The sequence below is a fragment of the Sturnira hondurensis genome, unplaced genomic scaffold (assembly GCF_014824575.4).
Source record: "Sturnira hondurensis isolate 20B ecotype Veracruz unplaced genomic scaffold, ASM1482457v3 Scaffold0012754, whole genome shotgun sequence".
Taxonomy (NCBI): domain Eukaryota; kingdom Metazoa; phylum Chordata; class Mammalia; order Chiroptera; family Phyllostomidae; genus Sturnira; species Sturnira hondurensis.
This window is the reverse complement of record NW_028085385.1, coordinates 4,599-32,163: the sequence shown is the minus strand read 5'-3', so window position 1 is coordinate 32,163 and position 27,565 is coordinate 4,599. Positions and strand designations below refer to the sequence as shown.

Genomic DNA, 27,565 nt, shown 5'->3' with positions numbered 1-27,565 from the left:
AGTGACAGAGAGGGACACAACCCGCCAGTACCTGGCCAGTGGGGGGTGGGACTCGAACAGCAGTGTCACCAACACACATCAACAATGTGATGTCATCGAACAAGTGTAAATCCCATAGACATTCTGTCATTGAGAACCAGCAGCAGAACCAGTGAAGGTTTTGAGACTCAAACTTGCATTAAGAAGTTCTTATGTGTGAAATGGCATCGCACAAGCAGAAGAAGCAAGAGGACATGTCAAGGAAACCTGAAATATCTGACAACATAAACACGGTGAATGCATCCTGCATGTAGCCGCCTAGAAGTCATTAGTTATCTAGAGATAATGATGTCTTAGTTCCAAACCCCATGGAGGAACCCACTCATCCTCCTGTTCTGGGTAGTGACATCCCTAAGGTCCCAGTGCCAAATCAGGTTGCCCTGCAGGAGTATGGAGTGTGGTCCAGGGGCTGGTGGGCCCTAGATCAGAGACCAGCAGGTGGCGCTGTGGGGCTGGTACTGCCAGGACCAGGTTAGGAGAAGGCCAACAAGGGAAATAAGATCAAAGTGAGCCTGACTGAAATAATTGACATTCAGCTCTAATTCAAATATACATTGGACCAGAGTTAATTACTTATTCAATTTATAACCTAATGAAGATACCAGGTTTTTGGAAAGTGCCCTGCCTGTTTTCACAAGATGTAATCCCTCGTGACTGAGGCTGAGTAAAGGACCTTGGGACCATAAGCTTATGTTCCATAACCTTTCGTCATGTTGGGACCATAAAGAAGACAAAGCACTTTCTCCCTGGCAGGAGCATCGCCTCTGCCCCCTTTCACTTCACCCTCCTTGGCCCTGGGGGATGACTGGTTAGCCAATGACGGGTGAGATTCCTCAAAAGAGGGAAGACCTAAGACAGGCATGGTCAGAGAGGGGCCCTCGGGGAAGGGCTTGGGAGGCTATAGAAGAAGTAGGAGGATGGATCCTGTCCCCTTGGCTGTGACATAGCCTGAGTCCTCTTCTGTCTGCAAGAAGTCTCCTAGTCTCTTGTCTGCCTTACTTCTCCTGCCCAATTGAGACTGAAACTATGCTGGAGGTGAATGCTGGAAAGGGCTGGTTCTCAGGGGTGATCAGGCCTAAGAAAAACTGCATAAAGTCCTATGAAACCTACTTTACTAATACCCTCAATTTAAATGATAAGGGTCCAATGAGTTTCCCCAAAGTATTATGGCCCTTTAGCTCTCTGACCCTCACACAAAATAAGCCCTCATATTTCTTTGAATGTTATCTATTGTTTGATCATTACTGCCTGACAATGATTGGTGAGCTTTACGTAGATGCAATGTATTTCTGTGCAAATAAACCCAATAAAAGCACATTGAGGAACAGGCTCCAGGTCCTTCTCCTTTGAGAGATGGGTCACCTTTCCTCCCCAATCAGATGATGTCTTGGAAGACTTATTGTCACCCAGAGCAGATGGGAGGGCTCCTCAGGCAAAGCCCCCCACACCAGATAATAAGAAAAGCTTGATCAAAATTATAGGCATAAGAATATACTTATTGCCTGGTAATAAAAAGGAAGTACACTAAAAGAATGTATATTTGGGGGGCCTGGAATTAATATGGATTAATTACTAGCAGGGGAGTAATCACAGTAAAAAATAAAACTGCCTTGAAATAGGGCTCATGCTCCTGTGGGACAGTCACTGCTCTAGGTCTGATCCCCTCCAGGGGAGATGACAGGAGGGAAAGCAGTGCAGTGTTGACCATGGACCAGCCGAGGGACATGGGGACCAACTCTTCCTAGGAATTTGAGCAGGACACGAAAGTGTCCTGGAGTGATAGGGACCCCCCATAAGGGGGCACAGGGACTACCCCTAAGGGAGCAGGTCAGGGAATAGGGCTGTGGGGAGGCAGGGTCTGTCTGTGATGGGCCTCAGCCCGCAAATCACACAATGGTGTGTCTATGTCTGGGCACCAGGTGGCGCTTGGGGACTGTTTCTGAAGGTCTGGGGTAATAAGAGCTGGGACCTCTGACTTGGAACTCCTTGGTGCCCTCTGTTCAGGGCACATAGCTGTGACCTTGCCACACCCTAGGCCACAACCAGGCTCACCCCTACCCTCCCTGAAATCCCCAGGCACAGGTACCTGCTAGAGGGCCCAGTGACAGATCAGAAATTGGGAGGATCTTATTTGCATGAGTGGGCCCTCCCTTTTCCAGAGTATGAAGAGGGGAAGGGTGAGGCTTGGGGGAGGCTCTGCTTCAGCTGTGGGGTCATAGAAGGCAGGACTCAGGGATGGACTTCACCATGGTCTGGTCCCCTCTCCTGCTCACCCTCCTGGCTCTCTGCACAGGTGACCAGATAAGGGAACGGGGAAGAGACCTCGGGAGGATACTTGGGGGTCTTCTTCCTGTTTCTGTCTCTGGACCCAGAATCACCATCTCTGTGTGTCTCTCTCCTCCAGGGTCCTGGGCCCAGGCTGTGCTGACTCAGCCACCCTCAGTGTCTGGGAACCCAGGACAGACTGTCACCATCTCCTGCACTGGAACCAGTTCCAACATTGGGGCTGGTAGGTATGTGTACTGGTACCAACAGATTCCAGGAAAACCCCCTAAAACCATCATCTATGATACTAGCAGCAGACCCTCGGGGGTCCCCAACCGGTTCTCTGGATCCAGGTCTGGCAGCGTCGGCTCCCTGACCATCACTGGTCTCCAGGCTGAGGACGAGGCTGACTATTACTGCCAGTCTTATGAAAATAGCCTCAGTGCTCCCACAGTGCTGCAGGGCCATGGGGAAGTGAGACAAAAACCTGCTGTCCCCTGCAGTGTGCTTCACTGGTGGAGTCCCCACTGTTCTGAGAAGATAGCTGCTTTNCACATTCCCATCTCTTCACTCTGCCAGGCACATACTTTATCTGGGGACACAGGTTCCTCCTGGAGAAGCAGTGGAGGGGTCAGTGGGAGGCTGATGCCAACGTCCTCAGCTCAGGAGGGAGGAACCAACCAGAGTCTGACACAAGGGATCCAACAGTCTCATATTGTCTCTGTCAGGAGCCCACAGGTGTGAGGACCTTTCCCATCAGCACCAGCCCCTGTGTCTGGGCTCTGTCTGTCCTCCTGAGGCCACGAGCCGTCCCCGCCCCCCTGGCATCCTGGGCCTGACCCTCTGCTCTGCACACACTGCTCCCCATCAGCACCTGTCCTCAGACTCTGGGCTCCCTGTGAGGATGGGGTCCCTGCAGGCCCAGGAAGGCGGGGGTGGCTGCTGTGAGTCTCGGGGATCAGCTCAGCTGGGGGGAGGGCAGGGCCTTGGTGCCTGTGACCCTCATCCTCACTGCTGTGTGCGCCCTCGTCCTCCAGCTGAGCTGGGATGTCAGTGTGTGGGCTCGTCACACAGAGCAGAGGAGATCTCTGACCCTTCGTGTGGCAAATGGAGCTCATTGTCCTCATCACATTGTCACTCGAGGCCCTTTGTGAGGTGTGTCCGTTTCTTACATATTTCTCAAAGTGAAAGAAAAAGACTCCACCACAGATGTTGGGAATCGAACATGAGAAGGTTCGTGACTGTGAAGGTTTGTCATAAACCAAAGACACACACAAGTGGAGATTCATCGTGGGGTGAAAGGAGTATATTTGTTTCAAAGGGAACTTTTTTCGCTATTTATTTTAAAATTGCAGTAGCCTTATGTAGTAGAAAAACACACGTGCCATTTCCCATAAACGTTTAAGTAGCTGCCACTTGCATTAAATTGCTCGTTCTGTAGAAGGAAGTACGGACGTGGGGAAATGAAGAGCACCTCCTTGTGGTACTGACGACTGTGCGTCTTTCATCCAGGGGTGTTGGTCCTGAAGCTCCCACGGCAGGTTTGTGGCCCTTGACTCAAGGGCTCTCACGCTGGCTGCTAGCGCAGCCGCTGTGACAGGTGTGACCACGGATGCGTCAAATCAGTAACAGAACAAGAAAAATCTTTGGAAGTGAGGAGTCAACTTAAGTTTAAAGTGATGGAAACTACTATCTGTATGTAGGAGTCTAGAGACTGAATTGATAGTTTATTTAACAATAATTTAAAAATTTCCCATGTACAATAAATAAAAATGCTGTATAATTCTAAAAGGAGTTCATAGTATATGTTAGTCTTTTCCCAATATTAAAAAATCTTTTACTAGATCTTTAGAAAAATAAATACAATATACAGAAATCAGTAAGAAGAAAATTTGAATGTGTTGTGAAATACCTTCTTACACACAAACACAGTAAACTGTCAGCACTGAGCAGGAAGGTTATAGGAGCACTTTTCCTTTTTACGTTGTTACTGATTCAAACTCTTCCCCTTGAGAGGGCGCTTTGGTGGGTGTCAGCAGAGGGGACAGTACAAGTTTCTCACTGTTACTGGGATTGGTGTATAGCAAACTCTACTGACTGACAGCAGGCAGGGTCGCTGCACCTTCTCTGGGCTGGCTTCTCCTCAGGTGTGCTATGTGGTCCCTTCCAGGGCCTTGTGGGTGGTCTGCATTGTCCCAGCTGACTGCCCCGACCCCCATGGTTGAAACATCTGCTTCATGTGCCCTGGAAGAAGCTGCTGAGTCAGGCTGCACTGTGTCCAGGCCCCAATGGCTCCCACACAGGAGCCCCCAAAAGTCACACTGGTGTCCTGGACTCTCAGGGTCCCTAACTGTTCTCTTGTTTCTGGACCTGGTCACTTATTCTTCTGACACCTTTGGACTCCTCTAGGAGGATGGAACAAGAAGGAACAAGGGTGACAGTGGGTTTGAGATTTGCAGGGGTTGCACCCTAAGCCAAGGCACCAGCCCAAGAGGAAAATGAGATGCAAGTCTTCCACTGAAACCCCAGCCAGGTCCATAAACCCACCTCACCCTGTGTCTGACACTAGACCCAGGAGCCTTCCCTACAGTCATTTGTCTCTCAGGATCCAAAGTTCAGAGGCCCTTCTGTGATCCGTGGCCTTTAGTCCAGTCCCATTATCACACTGGAATGTTCTGATGACACCCCAGCCCCATTATGGCCTCGTAGGCCAAGGCTCAGGTGGAAAGTGCTCGTGAGCCTCTGGAGGCTGCACACGTGGTCATCGAGTCCACTTCTGCCCATGGAGGTTTGGGAGGGACTGCTTGGTTCTGGGATGAGGACCTAAGTCATACTGCCTGGTCCCCATCACAGAAATGGTCAAGTCTTTGTCACACGGCAAATATGACTGTGGCCGGTCACTGCTCTGGATTGATACTGGCCTAAGAGTTTGTGTGAGAGACATCACTGCAGTCCTGACCACTGAACAAGGGAGTTGAGGACAGACACAACAGAGAATGCTGAGTAGAGCACAAAATGCCCTGAGGTGACGGGGAGGCCACTAGAGGGGACCCCTGGCCTAGACCTAAGGCAGGGTATATTGGACAGAGAGTCCTGGGGTGCAGAGGTTGTCTCTGATGGGTTCTGGACACCAGGTCACACAATGTTGTGTCTAACTATGGACACTAGAGGGCTCTTGGGTGTTGTTATAAGGAACGGAGGCGGGTGGGGAGGATAGGGGTGGTGATTTGAGCTGCTACCAACCTCCTGGCTCTGCCTAGTGTCCTCCCTCGTCTAACAGCTGTGACTTCCCCCACCCATGGACCTCACACAGCCCCACCCAGCAAACAATGGCCTCCTCAGGCAGAGGTGCCTGGTTTGGGCCCAGGGAGGAATTATACATCTGGGGGTGGGGGGTGCCTCATTTGCATGAGTGGGCCCTCCCTCTCTCAGAGTATGAAGAGGGGAAGGGAGAGGTTTGGGGGAAGCTCTGCTTCAGCTGTGGGGCCACAGAAGACAGGACTCAGGGTTGGTCTCCATCATGGTCTGGTCCCCTCTTCTGCTCACACTCCTGGCTCACTGCACAGGTCACTGGATAAGGGGACAGAGGAAGGATGCTGGGATGGGTTCCTCCTCTTGCCTCTAGACTTCTGATCACCATCTCTGTGTGTCTCCCTCTTCCAGGGTCCTGGGCCCAGTCTGTGCTGACTCAGCCGCCCTCAGTGTCTGGGAACCCAGGACAGACTGTCACCATCTCCTGCACTGGAAGCAGCTCCAACATCGGGAGTTACTATGTGAACTGGTACCAACAGGTTCCAGGAAACCCCCCTAAAACTGTCATCTATAATACTAATAGTCGACCCTCAGGGGTCCCTGATAGATTCTCTGGCTCCAAGTCTGGGACCTCGGGCTCCTTGACCATCACTGGGCTCCAGGCTGAGGATGAGGCTGAATATTACTGCTCAGCATGGGACAATAGTCTCAATGGTCCCACAGTGCTCTAGGCCTGTGGGGAAGAGAGACAAGAACCCCTGTGTCATCTGTGAGCTGGGTGAACACTGCAGCCCCTGCTGCTCAGCCTCAGCCTGTGCCCTGTGACTTCTGTCCATTCTCTGGCTTCTGTCCTGGGATCAGGTTTCCCCAGGGACACTTTCTGGGATTGAAGGGTCCTCTCTCCTTTCTGTCCTCAGAGTCACTCACAACAGCCCTTTTCTAGACTAAGTGTCCTAGATAAAACTGAAAGTCTATTTTCCCACAAGGTGGAGACAGTTTACAGCCAGACTGGTTTGTATTCAGTTTTTATTGTGATGTTCAAATAAATAAAACATTGTGTTGGGCCCCTGAACCTACCATGGGGTGTGAGCACTGTGTGTGCTATGTGTGAAGGATGAGTCAGCCTGTTCGCATCTCATATTATAATGTCCTTTAGTGTAATTACTGCTGACTGCTGTATTGTCTTCTGATTCTCAGTGTAAAATATGTCTACGTAGAAAGTACAAAATTATTACAGATTGGTAGTGTCCAGAGGTAACAGCTGAAGGAGGTGGCCCATGTGTTCAAAGGGAGTGAAAGGGGACCAACATCCAACTGTGAAATGAATGGTTCTGGGGACGTCATGGACAGCACGGGAGGAGGGCAGAGATGCAGTGAATGTGCCTGTGTGAACGCAGCTGAATGTGCAGACTCCAAACATTAGCAACACAAGAAGTGATAATATTTGTATACATATGTAGTGACAAATGTCAACTAGACTCACTCTCCTGGAAATTTTTTGCAATATATATCCATAGAGGACAATAATGTTGTACCCTTAAAACTAATGTAATATGGTCTGTTAATTATACCTCAATAACAATATAAAATAAATGGTAAAAATAAATTCAAATCTTCTTTCCACAGAAAAACATGTATGTGAATGTTCACAGCTGCTTTGTTAACAGTCTCCCCAACATGACAGCAACCAATAAGCCGTGAGTGGGCGTGTTGTTACAGCTGTGTGTCCACTCACCCAAGCTGGGAGCAGTAGTGATGTTCTCCAACAAGTGGCCTCTTTTTAAAAGGCAATGTGATTCAGATTATGATTCTAACGATACCACATTTAGGAAGAGGCAAAACTCTAGGGAGAGTGTGAACATCGGTTGTAAACTTGACTACGCGAAAAAAAAGCAGGAACAACAAAATTATTCTATATGACAATGTAATGGCACCTAAATGGCACTACGACCTGTCAAATGCATTGAAAACTGAGAAGCACAATGACAGACCTTAACGTGTGCACATGACGTGCAGTTTAGGAGGTTGAGGGCCCCGTGGGGGGGATGCAGAAATGACAGGAGCCCATCAGTTGACACTGTGAAGGCATGAGCCACTGCCCTGGGATGGGGAGGAAAGTCACTGACTAAAGTACCTGTGACAGTGAGGTTGCCTGTCACACAACCAGCAAAGGAACCTGCACATGAAACTGTTCTCCAGGTGACAAAGTGGATTCCCAGGGGATAGAGATAGCAGTACAGGTGCACTGTCATTACATAATCACATGAGTGGGTGGGCATAGGTGGGAGCCAGACTGCTGATTCAGGAATGGAAATCAATATTTATCACCAGGGGGAGGAGGCGTGATGTTCCCAGCAGTGACCAGTCAGAGTTGCAGATACAAGGAACATGAATTCAGGTTTGGCTCATGGGCATGCCCGATTGCATATGGAAATATTTACAAAGGTGCATGTCCTGCACTAGTTTACTCTAAATATTTTACTGTATTGTCCATTAACTGGAATTGCATATGATGGTGCCCAGTGTGATGAGCCTGCCTTTTCCCAGATATTGGCTTCTAGAACATTCTAAAAAAATAGTGATGGTTTCTGTGGAGAAATGACATTAGAGAGGAGAGAGAGGAAAGGGGTGGAAGAGAGACAGAGAGCAAGAAAAGGAGAGAGACACTGAGAGAGAGACACACACACAGATGTGGATGCTGTTATTCCACTTGTTGACGCATTCATTGGTTGCTTCTTATATGTGCCCTGAACAAAGGTCAAACCCACAACCTTGCCTCATCCAGACATGTTCTAACCAACTGAGCTACCTGTCCAGGGTCTGATTTATGTTCTAACTGCAAATTTGTACCTTTGAACTTTCTCACTCATTTCTGTAACACCCTACCTCAGCCTCTGGCAACCACTGATCTGTTCTCTGTATCTTTCGTTTCTCAGGGGTTTTTTTCATGATGACACATGTAAGTGAGATAATGGTATGTGTCTTGCTGTTTGGCTTATTTATGTGGCATAATGTCCCCAAGTTTTTTTCATGTTGTGTCAAATGCCAAGATTCCATTTCTTGCAAAGGCTCGCTTATACATTGATTTAACATTATATATTATGGATGACATGATCTTTAGCCATTCACCCATCAACCAATACTGAGGTTATTGGCACATGTTGGCTATTGTATAAAGCTGTCGTGAAGCTAGGGTTGCACACGTCTTTTAGAGATGTTTTAGTTTTTCTCAGATAAACACGCACTAGTGGAATTCAGGATCATACAGTCGTTCTACTTTTAGGAATGAAGCCCAAGGAATGATGTGCAACCTGCTGAGCTGCAGAGACCAGCAGGGCTCTTAGGGCTTCAGGCCCTGGTGAGGAGTGTGCGCTGGGACCAGCAGGTGGCGCTGTGGGACCATCCTGTGGTCCCTACACAGCTGCTCAGTTAGGACCCTTTATTCAAAGGAGCCTGGGCTGGGGGAGGGGCGGGAACTCACTGACTGTTACACTGCAGATGGGTCCTCTCTGGCCTGGCAGATCCTCTGAGCAAGGACCTTCATGTTCTCTCAGCAGGTGCTTCCTCCTCAGGCTTTTTCTTTCTTTAATGATATTTTTCCATTACCATTTAGTTCCCCCCAAAGACCCCTCTCCCCACAATCACCCTGCCCTTGTTCATGTCCATGAGTCCTTTTTTCCTTTTTGCTCAGTCCCTTCACCCTCTGACCCTCCCCCCTTAGCTGTCACCTTGGTCTCTCTATTTCCCTTGTGAGTTCAGTTTGTCTGTCTCTATTTCCCTTGTGAGTTCAGTTTGTTGCTTGGATTCCACATGTGAGTGAAATCATATGGTATTTGTGTTTCTCTGACTGGCTTATTTCACACAGCATAATATTCTCCAGGTCCATTCCATTTTATTTCAAAGGGCAAAATTTTCTTCTTTTTAATTGCCAAGTAGTATTCCATTGTATAAATGTTCCTTAGTTGTTTTATCCACTTATCTACTAATAGACACTTAGGCTGCTTCCCTGTCTTAGTGAATGTGAGTAATGGGGCAATGAACACAGGGGTGTTTATGTTCTTGAGATTAAGGTTAAACGTTCATGCAGATATATTCTGTAAGGCCACTGTACCATAGATGCACCTGATCTTGTCTTATTCCTGTGATTTTTCAAGGGGTGAAGCCAATCTCCATTCCCCTCTGTCTGGGGTGTGAGCTGAGCTACAGCACCAGGGCTCAGGGAGGAGCTGGGTAGTCCCTTGGTGAACACACATTTGCATGGACAGCCCCTCCCCTGGAAAGGGTGGGGAGAAAAGGAGGCCTGGGCAGCCCAGCCCCATTGTGGGCTCAGGGGCTGTGTGCACCATGGCCTGGACTCCTCTCCTCCTCGTGTTCCTCTCTCACTGCACAGGTAGGGACAGGCCTTGTGGAGTCCGCTAACTAAGCTTTGTCCTCTCTTGTTCATAGTAACCTTATGCTGGCCCATGCCCCATCCCTGCTGAGTGTCTGTGTTTCTGTAGGTTCCCTCTCCCAGCCTGTGCTGACTCAGGCACCCTCCATGTCTGCATCTCCTGGAGCAACAACCAGACTCACCTGCACCCTCAGCAGTGGCTTCAGTGTTGGCAGCTATAACATATACTGGTACCAGCAGAAGCCAGGGAGCCCTCCCCAGTATCTGCTGAGGTTCTACTCAGACTCAGACAAGCACCAGGGCTCCGGGGTTCCCAGCCGCTACTCTGGATCCAAAGACACCTCGGCCAACGCAGGGCTCCTGCTCATCTCTGGGCTGCAGCCTGAGGACGAGGCCGACTATTACTGTGCTGTGTATCATAGCAGTGGTGGCAGTTACAGTCACTCACAGTGGGTGAGATGACGAGGAAGTGAGACGAAAACCTCTAGGCCTGAAGAATTTGGCTTTGAGCTTCCCTTTCATTGATGGCCCGTGCAGGGGAGGCTTCTCTGTGGCAACACCTGTCCCTGAGGAGGAAAGTGTGCCCCGCAGCTTAGGGCTGTCACCTAAGCCAGCAGGGCATCCCAGGAACACACAGCGCATCACAGAGCCTGAGGTCAGAGACCCACTGAGTCTGAAGTAAATCAACAAGAAGAAATATATTTTAAACTAAAAACTCAGTTTTGTCCTTTAGTTGTATCTCCTTTACTGCTCATGTAGAAAACTTCACTTCTCACACTCCTGGCCACAAAACCTGAGGGAATTCTTCAGCACAGCAAGAGATTCTCTCAGACACCAGCTTTATTCCCCGTAGTTTATCTCAATCCTAACACTGTCTGCCTGGAGTCAGTGTGAGATGCACAGGTTAAGGCTGCATCCCACAAGACTGTCCCCACTCAGATGCCAATCACAAACAGGATGTCTGCAGACAGCCCCAGTTTCTGTGGGATTTGGCTGCATCGGGAGATTTCCATGACCCTGACTTTAGGTTTGATTAGTTTGCTAGAGCATCTCATGGAACTCAGGGGAACTCTTACTTTACCACATTTTCAGAGACTGGGATGAAGGGTAGAGACGAACAGGCAGAGGAAGAGGTGGGTGGGTGACGAGATCTGGACAGGTCCTGAGCACAAAAGTCACTGTCCCTGAGAAGCTGGCCTGTGTCACCCTCCTGCTGTGACTTCATTGGTCAAACTAGAAGCTCCACAAGGTCAGATGGTGGGGAATTGTATGGGGTTTTCATACCATAGTCATGGTGAGTTATTGTCTCCTCTCTCAGCCCTCCTCTGTTGTTGAGAGAGTGGGAGTAGAGCTGAAAACTCCAACCTTCTAATCCTGGTTGGTCACTATGGTGACCAAGTCCCACCCAGGAGCTGTCCCAAAGTCACGACATTAGGAAGAGGGACACTGGTGCCATCCATGGGCTTTACAAGTTTTTCAGGATTTCTCCATCAGAAAGTAGGGCAGGAATATATATATACACACACAGAGATATATATATATATTTCATTATGATTTAAAATAATTGCACAAAATATTGAAAAGCCCAGTCCCCTGGATTTCTAAGAGGAGGGTTAGCCACGCCTCCACATTCAGGTCTGCCCTGTTCCACTGGAGCCTTGCAGTGACTTTTACAACATAACGGACCAACTTTGAATTCCGTGCAGCACCTCAGATCAGGTCAAATGAAGGAAATTTTAAAGCTTTGTGGAAAGTTCTTCTGCTCATGCTTAAAGCCTTGTTTTAAGGGCAACTTTGGGTTAGAGTGTGCCAGGCTGATAAACTATCACACACTAGTCACTGAGAATCGTGAACTCTGGCTTCTACCCCCCCCGCAAAAAAGAAGAGAACTCACAATCATTTTGGTGACAACCGGAATTCTCTCCATTTCAGAAGCCTCAATTAGGTTTCCTGCAAGATTTGTGTAACCAGCTGCTTCCCAGGAGACAAGAACGAGGATAACAGTGGATTTGACTATTACGGTTACACTCTGATTTCATTAACTCAGAGGCACTTCACAAAAAGATGCAAACATGGCCTTTAATAGGGATGCTGTACCTGAACTAGACACCAAGCTCACAGATTTGAGGTTTTACATTAATCCCGAGGATTCTACCAACACACATTATAAATGACAGCATGAGAGCTTGTTTGCACCCCAACTGCAAGCTCAGCTCTGTGACTTACCCTCCCAGGGGCAGGGTGCGGGTGTCTTGCAGAGTTTCCATTTCCCAATGAAGAATGTTACAAAGGGCTGTGCATTCACACAGAGCAGTCACATGCAGAAGTTTGTCTCTTTATTTTGGTTTGTTTGCCTGTTCTAATTTTAAGGCAGCTTTTGTTGAGAAGATGTCTCAGTTATGGCCATGGCTCTCTCAGAGCTGCTAGTCTTGCAGGTCTTCCCTAAAATAAAGGTCTTCAGAATCAGTCCTTTTTGTATGTTTGCATCAGAAGACTGTCAGCCAGGACTCAGTGGGGTTGATGGGTGAATTGGTGCTTTGCTGCCCCCTAGAGTCACGTTACCGAGGTCCATACAGTGAAGAGGCAGGGAGTACTTCCAATCCTCACCTTCCAGTAAGGAACCTCCTCCTGCTTCTCCTCAAGGTCCCTGTGAACCAGTCAGACCTGACACCTTGCTCCCTACCCAGCCCCTCCTGTCCATGTCTGTCTGTGTTAGTGACTCTGCTCTTACTTCCATCCCCACTGCCTGATTTAAGGAGGGTCTTTCTGGTGTCCGAAAGTCTAAGGAAGCCCCCTAATATGCTTCAAGCCTGGTAAACAATCACAGGTAACATCACCTATTCACAGCAGAGAACCATCCAGAAGATGTGGAGGGAGAAGAAGCTGCCTGAGATGGGCAGAGGCCCAGAGGGCCACATGGCTTAGGGACTCTGTGCATCCAGGCCTCAGACAGCGTGGGATCCCATGCAGGACAGGCCCCACTCCCTTGACGGTCTTCCCAGAGACATTCCTTCTCCTTTTACCTGGTGAGCTCACACCCAGAGGGCCCCCCTGACTTGCAGTCCGGTGAGGGACCCAGGGTCCTGGAGCTGGTGCTGAGGTGTCCGCAGCTGTGCCTGCCCCCAGGGGCCAGCAGAGCCCCTGTTCATGCGTCTGTGGTGGAACCAGCAGCTGTGGCCTCTGTGACATAAAGTCCCCGAGGATCCCTTTCTTCTCACTGGCTCCTTTGACTTCTTCATCTGTGGATTACGAGAGACATGTTTTAAACCCTGGCTCATGTGGTAACCCAGGAGTAAATGACAAGAACATATTATCACTATAAACGAGAAAACATCCTGTATGCTAGAAATAGAACTGCTAAACTTTAGACATGAAAACACAATTCCACCAGGAAATGTGTACAGAATCTCAAGCTGGCAAAACGTTCTTAGCTAGAACAGCAGAAGAAAAACCACAGACGAATCCATTGTGCTTTACCGGGATGTAAACACTGTGCTCTTTGATGGACAATGTTGACAGAATGGCAACTGCAGCCACAGACCATTTGCCAGTCCTACACCTGATTTAAAAAAAAAAAAACTTTAATGCAGGTCACTTAGTGCTGAAAAAGTGATTTCAAAAGAAGCTCCACCAAGTACAATATTAAGATGGCGAATAAGTACAGGGAGAAATGCTCGGCCTCATAAGGCATCAGTGAAGTGCAGATGAGGCCACAGGACACACTGCACGACATTCCTGAGAGCATCTGAAGGTCCCGTGACTGACCGTGCAGAGTGCGGGCCAGGACGCTGCACAGGTCCCGCTCTCAGGTCCCGCTGGTGGGAGTGAAAGTGATGGAATCACTTTTCAGGAAGGTCTGGTAGCTCCTAAAACGTTACCGACGTGCCTTCTAACTCATCCCACTGACGTGAACCAGAGAGAAAGGTGTGCACACGGCATTTGCTTACCCTGGTGCCACACAGACATTCAGAGCAGCTTTCCTTCCAATCACTGCCAACTGGAAACGACCCCCATCTCTCAGGGGGCGGTTGTTGAAACGCACTGTGCAACATCCACAGACTGGGCGCTGTTAGCAACGAAAAGATGTAGCATGGATTCAATTTTAAAATGCCAGATGAAATATAAAGACAATGAAATATAATAATGCATTACTTCAAATTTATGCAATGCTAAAATAGGAAATTGAGGGTGGGGAAAATGCCAATCATTGCATGCCTGGGAACTGGGGAGAAATGTTGGAAAAGAAAGGAATTTCAAATAATGTGGGTATGTTTGTGACCTCAACAGCTACATTCTTTCTCTTGAAATTCGTGGTGATTTCTCAGGTTTACACAATTCCAAATTTATGAAATAGTTCACACTAAACACGCGCAGTTGGTTGCCTGTCAAAAACACCTCCCTACATGGTTGTGCATATTTGACGATTACTCATTAGGACAGAGAAGGTTCTTTTCAACCTGGATGCCCTGGGCTCACTCGTACGGCCAGTGCATTGCCATCTGACACGGTGGTGCTCAGTCTGCAGGCTTTGTCTCAGTGCCTCACCTTCTCATGCATCTGAATATTTGCCAACCCTGGTACACCATCCCACAAACCTGCCATCTTCTGGAAATTCTTTGTTCTCCAGGACGATCCCACTGTGCAGTCTAAGCCCCTATCCCAGCCCTGTCACTGGAGCCCTGGTTGAAATAACAGCTCAAGTGTTGCTCCCAGAGCCCTCCGCTCTCTCCCTCCCAAAACCTTGGCCACATGCAGTGCTGGTCCTGATTTCTACATCTCCTCCCCCTCATATTCCAGGAGACCGAGCACTGGAAAAGGTGGTTCCTTTATATCAGAGACCTGGGGCAAAGCACAGGCTGTGCCCGGGGTCGTCTATGGACCCAGAGTGACCAGGTGTTTCCATCCAGAGATGAATTCTGAGCAGTGAGCACAGGGGTGCTGTGGGCCCACCATGGCTGGGCAGTGGGTGCCTCCCGTTGTGGCTTGGGGCCTGTGGTTACTGATGGGGACCCTGCAGCTGCATCCTCACTGGGCTGGGCAGAGCCTCCTGCTCACTGGTCTGTGTAAGGTCCCAGCAGCTGCTTCTGTCCTAGGCCTTCCCAGGAGGCAAACCCAGTCTCACCCATCAGCTCCTCTGTCCAATCAGCTAGGCTCACACTTGGCTGGTTCTCAGGGTGGACCAGGTTCATCATCATTGAGGGAAACAAATAAGTGTGAACAGCTCCTCCTCTTCCCAGCCAATGGAGAATATAAAAAGGGCTGGCCCACCTCAGACCTCATCTGGGGCTACAGGAAGCTGTCTACACCATGGCCTGGACCCCTCTCTTGCTCATGCTTCTCTCCCACTGCACAGGTACGGTGAGTCTTCAGATGCCCAGGGTCACCCACCAATCCTCTGTCACCCCTGTGGCTTAGATGCCTAAGTAGCTTAAACTTTATGCCGACCCCAGCTACCATGAGTATCTATGTGTTTGCAGGTTCCCTCTCCCAGCCTGTGCTGACTCAGCCTCCCTCCCTCTCTGCATCCCTGGGAGCCACAGCCAGACTCACCTGCACCCTCAACAGTGGCTTCAGCGTTGGTAGACACAGGATATCCTGGTTCCAGCAGAACCCAGGGAACTCTCCCCGGTATCTACTGAACTACCACACAGACTCAGACAAGGGCCAAGGCTCCGGAGTCCCCAGCCGCTTCTCTGGATCCAAAGACGCCTCGCTCAACGCAGGGCTCCTGACCATCTCTGGGCTGCAGCCTGAGGACGAGGCCAACTATTACTGTGGTACATGGAACAATAATGTTCCTCACAGTGACTCACACAAATGGGGAAGTGGGACAAAAACCTTGACCTGCCCAGGGTGACTGTGGGTGGAGGCGTGTGGAGGTGAAAGAGGGTAAAGAGGGACAAATGAAAATGGAGAAAACATAGTAAGAAATGAACGATCTTTTAAAAACCTCAGCCTTCTCAGTGTCTTATTCAAGATGATTTAATCCTTTAAAGGTGAATTGCATGTACACAGACTCTCCTTGGATGGCTGGCTGGTGCACGGTGTGTCAACTAGCCTCCCCCCCACAGCAGAGACTCTGTGCTCCAGGGGTCGGGGCAGAGACAGCCCTGTCTCTCTGGGGCTGCTGCGCTCAGGCGGGCCCAGGGGAACCGTCTCTCAGGGACCAGGGGCTCAGATACCAGATGCCAGGTGAGGACGCAGTCTTCTGAAGAATGGAAAAGGGGAGAACCTCCCAATAGACGAGAGGTCATAAAGGGGAACCAGATGAAAATGTAGAACAGAATATGTAATAGATTAAATTTAAAAAGACAACTCTGTGGAGGGAGCAGGGATAAGGAATGCTTATTTGTTATTTTGTGTATCTATTTGTTGTGTGTTTGAATGTTTGTGGTGGAAATCCTTAACATCATCATAAATATTCTCTAGACGATGTCAGTGGGAGTACTGTGGATATTCTCAGAGCTACAACGGCTGAAACCAAATCTAATGGTTCTGATTAAATGGGCCTTGCACAGATGCTCTCGGCCCAAGTTAGAGGTGACATCAGGTGCTTCCTCCAAAGCAATAGACTCAGAGATCAGACTGACCCAGCCTCGTCCTGAAGGTGAAGCTCAAAGTAGGCCCAGGACCCAGAATCAGATGGCCCTGTGAGCTCATTTTGGATATGGCACCACCGAAAACACCCTTCACCAGGGGAGCTGAGGAGAAGATAAAAGGACACCCAGAGACCAGTGCCAGCTGGAGGCCAGGACATTTGGAAAGTGCCCACTGTGGCCTGGACTCCTTTCCTCCTGTTCCCCTCCTCATCGTCTGTCCAGGTCCATGGACTCTTCAGAGACCAACCTTTGGAGGCATCCATCCCTCTGCCTTTACTCTTCGTCATTGACATGTGATTCTATTTCTTTCAGGGTCCAATTGTCAGGCTGTGACTCTCAGGAGCCGTCACTGACTGTGTCCCCAGGAGGGACAGTCACTCTCACCTGTGGCTCTAGCACTGGAGCATTTACCAGCAGTCACTATTCATACCGGTTTCAGCAGAAGTCTGGCCAAGCACCCAGGACATTCACTGATTTATGATACAAACAAGAAGCAATTCTGGACAACCTGTCCCCTGCCTTTGATTCCAGGGACCCTCCTGGGCAACAAAGCTCCCCTGACCTTCTTGGGGGCCTCTCTGGGGGACAAGGGTGGAGTAGTACTGCCTATTACTCTGTGGTGGTGACCGACACAGATACAGTGTCAGAAGAGGTACCATCTGCCCTTCGAAAAGCCTGGGCACAAGCATGGTCACGTGATGTGAAATCACATGTCCAAAATCTGAACTCACAGGGCAGCTGGAATGCTGAGCGTCCACAGACAGTGGGGGATTTACTGACATGGCCTCCGGTGACTCCATGGGTCCGAACTGCTTCTCCTGAAGGTGCTGCTCCTGGTTTGCAAAGTGTCTTCCAGGCACTTGTTGAAAACGAGAGTTTGTTCTTGGATGTATCTGGTTTTCCACGTTCAGCCGATGGTCGGCATGTCTCAATCCTCCCCTGTTTAGATTAATGTGGGGACAGGGGTAATGAGGAACCTGCATGTCACAGGGACAGTGCCCTGCAAGAGACTGTGCCATGAATTTCTTTTTATGTGTTGCAAGCAAAATATACCCAAGAAACTTTAAAAATATATTAGAAATACACTGATCTTTGCCAACCAAAAAATTAATGACATTATTGAAATGCTAGGTCAGTGCCAAGAGGACAGCATTGCAGGGTAGGGAACAGCATTGCAGGGTAGGGAACAGCATGCATAGTTTTGGGAGCTGGAGGAAACCTGGTGTAGTTAAAGGAAAGGAAGATGAATGGTGGAGGTGGGAGGAGGGGAGCCGACAGAGGGAGGCAGAGAGAAGTCACACCTGTACTCGAACATGGACACAAAATGCGGAAGCCCCAAAAGGCGGCTGCTGGGTGGAGGTAATGTGAGTGCCCAGTCCACACTGTGTCCCTATTTCATTGGACACAGTGTAGACCCCCAGCCCCACCCTAGCAAGGGGAGTGTGGACGGCATCGTCAGAGTGATTAGGCAGGTCAGAGCGGGTGTCTCATGAGCTAAAGATCTAAGAGTGTGGAGAAGCTGGGATGCTGCCTTCGGGATTAATGTCAACCCAGTCATGCACATGTTATCATCGTCATCCTCATCCTCATCGTCATTATTACCGAACTTCAGTTTGTGAAAGATGACAATGCTCTCTTTTTAAATCTTGTTAACACCTATCACTTGGGATTTGTAGTCACTACTTATGTGATTTATAAATAAAATTAACAATAAGGAAGAGTTCCAAAACATACAAAATAGACAATAAAATAAGAATCCCCTGTATCTATTAACTATTAATATATTCTTAACTATTAACCATCTATTAATTTTAATAATTATTTCATTTATGAGCGACCTTGACTTTGGTCCCCACTCCCATGCATAGAGGGTAGATTAGGAATTAAAAGAAATTTACCACAGCTTAGCATTTATTTAGTTATTTTTGGTTCATACTTAGTTTAATGCACTGAAAAGGAAGAGAGAGGTGAGCAGCGTCCCAGGTTACAGTGAGCGTATCTTTACTGTAACTAATCTCTGCCCTTGTGGGCAGCAGAGGGAATGAAAGACAGGAAAACATCAAAGTGTGACCATAAAATGGTGACCCAGATGCCTCGGTCTGGGGACAAGGGCTCTACAACCCTGGAGGCAGGGCCCGTGACTCACAACTGGGTAATGAGAACAGGCAACAGTTAAGAACATTAAAAAAAAAACCTCGGAGTAGCTTTTTAAAAATCAAGCACAGAGACTGACAGTGGAATACAAGGTAATGTGGGTGCCCGTCTGCTCTGAGTCTCTCTGGAAGCCACCACCTGGCCTGGCTGGTCTGATGTCTTCCGTTTAAGCAGCGTGCCTGATCGCCCTACAAAGGGCTGGTCCTCATACTTGAAAAGGTGCTCCTTCCGCCTGGTGCCCCACATCGGCAGCTCCCCAGGCACATCTTTAAGGGTGATATAGAATCTCTTGGGAACATACTTGGCAGTGAGCACCTGATGGATGTAGTTCCTGCAGATGTGAGCAGGTCTGAGTGGTTGCTGTTCCTTAAAGGACACACTCTCCATTGGGGGGAAGAAAAGAACTGCCTTTGTCCTGGCCACCGATGATTCTGGAGCTGGTCCTTGGCCCCTGGGGGAGGAAGGTGAACCCCACCCTGATCTCCTATGGAACCCTTGCCCACCTGTCTCTGCCCCACGCTCACCTACACCCTCGGGGGCTGCCCTCACTGGGGTCAGGTCTGGTCAGGGTCAAAAAGGGCACAGAGACAGAAAGGCAGGGCTGGGCAGGGCTGGGCAGGCAGCTGCGGTGAGTCATGGTTTTCTGATCCATTGAGAAAACAAACGCGACCCAACATTTTCTTAAGTTTCACTGAGANTCTTGGGGACGTACTTGGCAGTGAGCACCTGATGCATGTGCTTCCTGCAGATGTGAGCAGGTCTGAGTGGTTGCTGTTCCTTACAGGACACAGTCTCCATTGGGGGAAAGAAAAGCACTGCCTTTGTGGTGGCCACCGATGATTCTGGAGCTGGCCCTTGGCCCCTGGGAAAGGCAGGTGAACCCCATCCTGATCTCCTATGGAAATGTTGCCCACCTGTCTCTGCCCCACGCTCACCTACACCCTCGGGGGCTGCCCTCACTGGGGTCAGGTCTGGTCAGGGTCAAAAAGGGCACAGAGACAGAAAGGCAGGGCTGGGCAGGCCTGCTGTCGTGAATGACAGTTTTCTGAGTGATTGAGAAAGCAAATGCAACCCAACATTTTCCTCAGTTTCACTGAGGTATGATTTTTTTCTTGAGGTATAATTTATATATTGTTTCCAGGTTGTCAATATAATGATTCATATTTGCAAACATTGAGAAATGATCATTACAGTAAGTCTAGTTAATATTCTTTGCCATACACAGTTGCGGATTTTTTCTTCTTATGATGGTGTATTAAGATCTGCTCCCTTGGTACTATGGTTTCTAATATGCTTATTAACTGCTGTCCCTGAGTGGTGAATTGTAACCCCGTGACTCATTTATTGCATACCTGCAAGTCTGAACCTTTGAACTTGTTCATTGGTCTACCCCACACCTATTCCCAGCCTGTGACAGCCACCAATCTCTTCGCTGTAACTCTGAGATTTTAACTTATTTCCTAGTCTGGTTTTTGCTTTGTTCCCTCAGATTTCACACATAGGTGAGATGTTGCTGTTTGTCTTTGTCTCTAATTCATTTTTTGTAGCATCGTGTTCTCAAGTTCCATCCATGTTGTTTCAATGACAAGATTCCATTCCTTTTCATGGGTGGGCATTATTCAGTGTATAATATGTATATAGAATTTTATATTCCTCATAATTAACACTTTAGTTTTCCAATCATCCACTTAAGGGTACATTGGTGGTTTTCATTTCTCACTTATTGAAACAATGCTGCCATGAGTATGGGATTGCAGATATCTTTTCAAAATAGTGTTTTTTTTTCTATAGATAAATACCCAGAGTTGGAAGAACTGGATCATAAGGTCATTCTATTTTGGAAATTAGACCACAGATATGTGAATAGAGACAGAGGCCTGGGGAGCCACAGAAACCAGCAGGACTCTCAGGGCTTTGGGCCATGGGGAGGAGTGTGCTCTGTGACCAGCAGGGGGTGCTGTGGGACTTCCCTGGGGTCTTCCCACAGCTGCTCAGTGAGGACCATTCAGGCCAAGGAGAGGAGCGGAGGTGGGACACAGTAGTGGGGAGACCCAGGCTGTGCTCCCTGATGGTTAATTAACAGCTATGTCTTCTATGGCCTGTCAGAGTCCTCTGAACAGAGATGTTTGAGTTTTCTCAGCAGGTGCTTCTTCTAAGGGCTCTTTCTTGGGATGAAATCAATCTTCATTCTCTTCACTCTGGGGTGTGAGCTGAGCTCCAGCACCAGGGCTCAGGGACGGGCTGGGCGGCCCCTCGATGGACACACATTTGCATGGACAACCCCTCCCCTGGCAGAGGATGAGGAGAAAAGGAGGCCTGGGCAGCCCAGCCCTACCTTGGGCTCAGCGGCTGTGTGCTGGACCATGGCCTGGACTCCTCTCCCCCTCCTGCTCCTCTGTCACTGCACAGGTAAGGACGGGCCTTGGTATCAGGACTCTGTTCCCATTTATTCTGTTCATACTCCATCTCCTAAGAAACATCCCCTGGTTTTTCTCTCATCACTAAAAAGTATGTAGTTCCCAGGTTCCCTCTTGTAGCCTGTGCTGACTCAGCTGCCTCCCTCTCTGCATCTCCTGGAGACATAGCCAGACTCACCTGCACCCTGAGCAGTGGCTTCAGTGTTGGTAACTACTATATACACTGGTACCAACAGAAGCCAGGGAGCTCTCTCCAGTATCTGCTGAGGTTCTTCTCAGACTCATACAAGCACCAGGGCTCCGGGACCCCCAGCCACTTCTCTGAATCCAAAGACACTTCGGCCAACAAAGGGCTCCTGCTCATCTCCGAGCTGCAGCCTGAGGACGAGGCCGACTATTACTGTGCAACCCTGCTCAGTGGTGCTCCTCACAGTGACTCACACAGATGGGGAAGTGGGACAAAGCCCTCCCATGATTTGTTTTACAACAATAGAACATATTAAAATAACTTGTAAATAGGTAAAATGTACTTGAAAGTACCACTTGATACACTATGAGTGACTCTCACTTTTTTCTCCCATGTTTTGAAGTCTCAGGAAGCAGAAACCAAACCATAAACATAATGCTTATGACACAGCAGTGCTGCCATGTGCAATGAAACCAGAGCCTGTGGAACTTCCCTCTTTCCCTTGACATAAGATAACAGCCCTTCCTGCCTTTCTCCTTGGTCACAGGCCAGCACCATCCCAGTAGGGGGACAGTTGCTCACCTCATAGACTCCATGCTGTGAGGGCTCAGAGCAGAGACCTTTGCGTTCCCATTCCTGCCCCTGAGCACCAGGCAGGCCAAGGAGTGCCTTGTCTCAGGGCCTGGAACTCAGAGGTGAGTGAAGACTCAGGCCCAGGAGAAATGCAGAGGTAGAGCTGCCCTGTTAACCTGGCTGGGGACCTGAGTCTTTGGTTGTGAAGTTGGGGGTAGAGGGGACCTTACAGAGGAAATATGGGTCCTAGGCCTAGATATCTCTTTGGGTCACAAGGTGGTGGGGGAGGCTCCACAGCAGCTGGGAAAATGCCAATCCTGCTGCAGGGCTCGTGGGAGAGGTTGGTGCATGGATCAGATGCTCTCACAGCTGCCACCACTCAGGATCATGGGGTCACTGTGAGAGGGTTTCCTGAGCTCCCAGGCTCTGACTCTGCCCTCTTTCCTATCAGACGCAACTGAAGATTTTAAGAACTCCAGGGTGTGGGCCTGATTGTGGGCCAGGAGGGGCAGGATGTCCCCAGGATGTTCCTGGGTCCTTGCCCCTGAGAAGCTCTTGATGAGCCCAAGTCCACCATCCCTTCTCCTGCACAGGGAGCAGCGAACCTACTGGTCCTCAGGGCTCCCAGGCAGGTCTCTGACTTTGTGACCTAGGGCAGAGGTCAGTGACCCTTAGGGGTTCAGCATCTTCTCTGGCTCCTTGTTGTTGCTCACGACCTCCCTGCCCACCTTTGGGCTCCAGGTTAATCAGGAGTCTGATTATCACTGTCACAGGGTCAATACAACCTACAGCCACCAAGGGCTCCCATTGCCTGGGGAGGGAAACATCTGCCCAGCTGTCCCCAGTGACCCATCACTGCCCTGTCCCTGAGTGTGATGAACACTCAAGTTTCATTTCGGCTGCTACTTGTACTAAAGATTAGGAGACTTCCTGTTCTTACCTGGGTGTATCTTTATGGGGTCAAAAAAAAAAACAACCCTTCTTTCTTACTGTTTTTCCTGACACAAACAGAATTAGCCTGTGACCAGTTTCAAAAACACTCCTCAGAGAGGCTTGTTAGAGTGACAAGGGAAGCAGAAGTGCAGCTTCTGTGACCTGTTTCCCCAGAGCCTGCTGCTCCCAGGGAAGTGCCCGAAGACCACGGGCTGGTAGGAGACACCGTGTTCGCTGTCAGTGCCGCCCTTGTGGTAAAGTTAGTGCTACAGTCGAAATGGGATTCCGCCAGCTTCTAGTATTTTTATTTCAAAATCCATTCTGTGTATTAAAATAGAGTCTTCAAAATATAAAAATGCTGTTTATTTTCAACCCGCAATGACACTAACATTGAATGTGAAATCACACCTATTCAAAATGTGGCTTCTTTGTTCACTGCGTTTGTTGTCCAGCAAAATGAGAAATCGGTTCTGTTGAATCCCGGGTGTGTAATTACATCATGTAAGTGTTTTATCAATATACTTTTACACCTCCAAACTCAGGTTACTTTTTCGCTTAATTTTATCAAGCAATGAGGAAATAACTGTTCTACAGCAAATTTTTAACAAAAAAGGGGAGGAAGGGATGGTTTCCAAAATATATCAGGAGGCCAAGTGTTCTCCATTCATAGAACCAGAAACAACAGTTGAAAGTGAACATCCACCCGGCATCTGTGATTCTGGTGGCCCAGCAGGAAGGTGGCCCAGCAGGTTCTTTGCAGAACCCAGAGCCCAGTGGTCCATTTGCCCCAGCCTGTGTTCCCGTATCAGAAGTGGTTCCAAGGAACAGGATCCTCTGTACCATCAGAAAAAGCTGAAGTAGGACAGAGATTTGAACAAAGGGCTGTGTCTGACTTAGTGTGTCTGCAGGGCTGAAGCGATAGGGCAAACACCTGTCTCTCTCTCTCTTCATATATATACACAGGCATATACACACACATACATATATGCATACACACATATGTAATCTCAAGAAGGTAGTAAATGCACAGACACACATATATACATATCTCAAGAAAGTAATTTTAAGGGACTGTTTCACATGACTGGAGACTCTGGGGGACCCTGAGCCCTCCGTGTGGGCTGGCACGTTGGAGGCCTGGGGAGGATGAGGACATGTGTGGTTGGACTCTGAGGGCCGTCTGCTGGCAGAGCTCCGTCTTGCTGGGGAAGGTCCATCTTGGCTATATCAGCCCTTCCACTGACTGGATGAGGCCGTCTCACATTTATAGATGGTAGTCTGCTTCCATCAGCCTAATGGCTGCAGGATTAACCAACTTCAGACACATTCACAAAAACTACTAGAATAAAGGTTGCTGTGGAAGCCAACAGAGCATTAACCTCCCCAGGCCGCTCCCTCTCCTCTGGCTGTGGAATGGGACCGAGGGTGAGAGGCTGCCGGGCTTAGGCTCTGGGCCTGGGGGAGGGGGGGATTCCGACTGCCTGCCCCAAGTCAGGGACCCTTCTTCCCTGACGTTACACATGACACAGGTGAAGCTCCGGATGCTCAGGCTCATGCAGGCACCCCTCCGTGCTCTGTCCCCTCCCTGCAGTGTGGTTCCTACTCTGTGCACACAGGTCCCTGCATCTCTCCCTGCTCGTCCAGCCTCCTTCAGGGACTGGGGCCCAGGAAGAAAGCCGAGACCTCCCGCCCTGGAAGAGGCAGTGGCACTGGATGCAACAGTGTGATACTGCTACCTGGGTCCTGGTGATGCCTCATGAAACTCTGGGCTGACTGAAGCAACCACGTCCTGGGGCTGTTGGTGCTCTGTTGGGTGTCCATGTCACCTGCAGCAGAAGCCCCTGAGCACAGCTGGAGGATGAAACTGAACATACTGACCAGCACACTCCAAGGCCCTTGTCTTCCTCCTGAGCCCCAGCCCCAGGGGAATGTGAGTCCAACTCAGGGGCTCCCACAGCCTTTCTCCCCAAGCAGCCCTAACAAGAGGGTCAATTCTTATCATTATTGTTACATTTGGAGAGCATTTTATCATTTTATCAAGTGAGCACTTGAGAAAGGGTTTGTAACTCATTGCTTACGTCTTCCCACCCCCACCTCACACAGGGCTTCTCTCTGAGTTTACATGTGGATTTGAGCTCCCACACTGATGACTCTCTCCTCTCAGAAACCCCTTGGTCACTAAGCTCACTTCCCACTGCCGCTCCCAACATCTGTGCTGTGATTCCTCCAGTGAACTAAGCTGTGGGCAAAGTCAGCCCCAGTTCCCAAATCTTAGCTCCTCTATGTTTCATATCATTCAGGCTCCTATTTGCAGGCTGTGTTGGCCACACACCCACCATGTGGGGCCAGGTCTCAGGAACAAGGTCACCTGTGGCAGCACCGTAGAGGTGGACAGCATGGCCCGGGGACAGCAGCAGCCCTGGAGTAGGTGGTCTGGGACATCTGTCTCAGCGCCACCATTTCAACCAAGAACAGCATTTCCAGTGCATTACTATGGTATTGAAATACAGTTTCCATCATCACTATTTATCATCTTGAATTCACAACTCAATCTTATTGAGGTGACTTGTGTACATAATAACATACCTACATTTAATTAAGTTGGGTAAACAGCACTAATAAAACCCTATGCCAGCAATATAAATTTTTCACAGACTTTTTCAATTTTTGCCCTTTTTACTCATACAGACATACCACAAAGAATGCCATAGGGCAAGGTCCCAGGCAAGTTTTGACTGTGAGCTTGAGGACAGTCTCCCAGGAGGGATCGCTGCTCACAGTGTGTGGGGAACGAGGGTCTCCCGCAGGTGGGATAACGACAGACAAAGATGCACACAGTGTCGTACACTAGGAGTGAGCAGGGGGGATTTCCCGCACAACTGTCCCGTCCCTAGAGAGAAGGGGCCCTTTCTCCTCAGTTCTGCTGAGGACCCAGAGAGAAGGAGATCTCTAACACCCAGGGAGGAAGGAACCCATGTCCTGCACAGAAGGGGACATGCCTGCCTGGGGCTGGTCACTGCTCTGGACTTGATACTGGCCTGAGGGTTTATGTTAGAGACACCATGTCAGCCCTGAGCATGGACAGCCCAGGGAGGTGAGGAAAGGCTCACCCTGAGGTCTCTGAGGACATCACTGATGTGTCCTGGGGTGATGGATGACAACAAGAGAGGACATGTGGCCTGGCCCTCAGGCAGTTTTCAGTGGACAGAAAGTGGAAGTCAGAGGCTGTGTCTGAGAGGGTCTGGTCACCACACACAATGGGAGTCTATGCCTGGACACTAGAGGGCGCTCGGGTGTTGTTTCTGAGGGAACTGTGGTGATCTGAGCTGGGAGAAGCCAGCCAGGTGAGGCTGAGAGATGTGACTTCCCCAAAGAACAGGTCTCATAAAGCCCCACCCCTGCAGACACCCCTGGTGTCCCCAGACAAGGGCAGGTGGTTTGGGCTCAGGGAGGAATCAAATAGCCGAGAAAATGGGGTGGGGAACATTTGCATAAATGGGTCCTCCTCTCTCAGAGTACAAAGAGAAGGGAGAGATTTGGGGAAACTCTGCTTCAGCTCCGGGACCACAGAAGCAGGGCTCAGGGATGGTCTCCATCATGGCCTGGTCCCCTCTCCTGCTCACCCTCCTGTCTCACTGCTCAGGTGACTGTATATGGGGACTGGGGATGGTCCCTGGGGAAACTCATGCTACACTTTCTTTTTTGTGTCTAGACCTGTAATTACCATCTGTGTGTGTCTTTGTGTTGCAGGATCCTGGGCCCAGTCTGTGGTCACTCAGCCACCCTCAGTGTCTGGGAATCCAGGACAGACTGTCACCATCTCCTGCACTGGAAGCAGCTCCAACATCGGGAGGTATGGTGTGCAATGGTTCCAACAGCTCCCAGGAAAGGCCCCCACACTCCTCATCTATGGTAATAGCAATCGATACTCAGGGGTCCCTGACCAATTCTCTGGCTCCAAGTCTGGCAGCTCAGCCACCCTGACCATCACTGGGCTGCAGGCTGAGGACGAGGCTGATTATTACTGCGAGACCTATGATGACAATCTTGATGCTCACACAGTGCTGCCGGCCTGTGGGGAAGTGAGACAAGAACCCCTGTGTCCTCTGTGAGCTTGGTGAACAATGTAGCTGCTGCTGCTGCTCAGGCTATGCCTGTGCCCTGTGACTTCTCATTTTCTCCTGCTGTCCTGGGCCCAGGTTACCCCAGGGACACTTCCTGGGATTGAAGGGTGCCCTGTCCTATCTGTCCTCAGAGTCACTCACAACAGCCCTTTCCCAGACTAAGTGTCCTAAATGAAACTGAATGTGTATTTTCCCACAAAGTGAAGACAGTTTACTTCCAGACTGGTTTCTATTCAGTTTTTATTGTGATGTTCAAATAAAAAAAAATTGCTTTGGGCCCCTGAACTTACCATGGGGCGTGAGCACTGTGTGTGTTGTACGTGGAGGATGAATCAGCGTGTTTGCATCTCATATTATAATGTCCTTCAGTTTAATCATTGCTGACTGCTGTATTGTCTTCTGATTCTCAGTGTAAAATATGTCCATGTAGAAGTACAAAATTAGTGTCCAGAGGTAACAGATGAAGCAGGTGGCCCATGTGATCAAAGGGAATGAAAGGGGACCAACATCCAACTGTGAAATGAATGGTTCTGGGGACGTCATGGACAGCATGGGACCAGGACAGAGATGCTGTGGTCATGGACCTAAGAATGCAGCTAAATGTGAAGACTTCAAACATTTGCAACACAAGA

The 27,565-nt window shown here is 49.3% G+C and overlaps 2 gene segments (V, D, J or C); both read left to right on the top strand.

Moving 5' to 3' along the window:
• The first annotated feature begins 648 nt into the window (after window positions 1-648).
• LOC118997238 (immunoglobulin lambda variable 1-40-like) lies at window positions 649-26,921 on the top strand. The segment is given in 4 exon segments: window positions 649-655; window positions 2,233-2,332; window positions 5,968-6,095; window positions 26,688-26,921. Coding segments are annotated over 3 exon segments (420 nt in total).
• Window positions 9,901-10,408, top strand: LOC118997236 (probable non-functional immunoglobulin lambda variable 5-48). The segment is given in 2 exon segments: window positions 9,901-9,946; window positions 10,056-10,408. Coding segments are annotated over 2 exon segments (399 nt in total).
• Window positions 26,922-27,565: the final 644 nt, after the last annotated feature.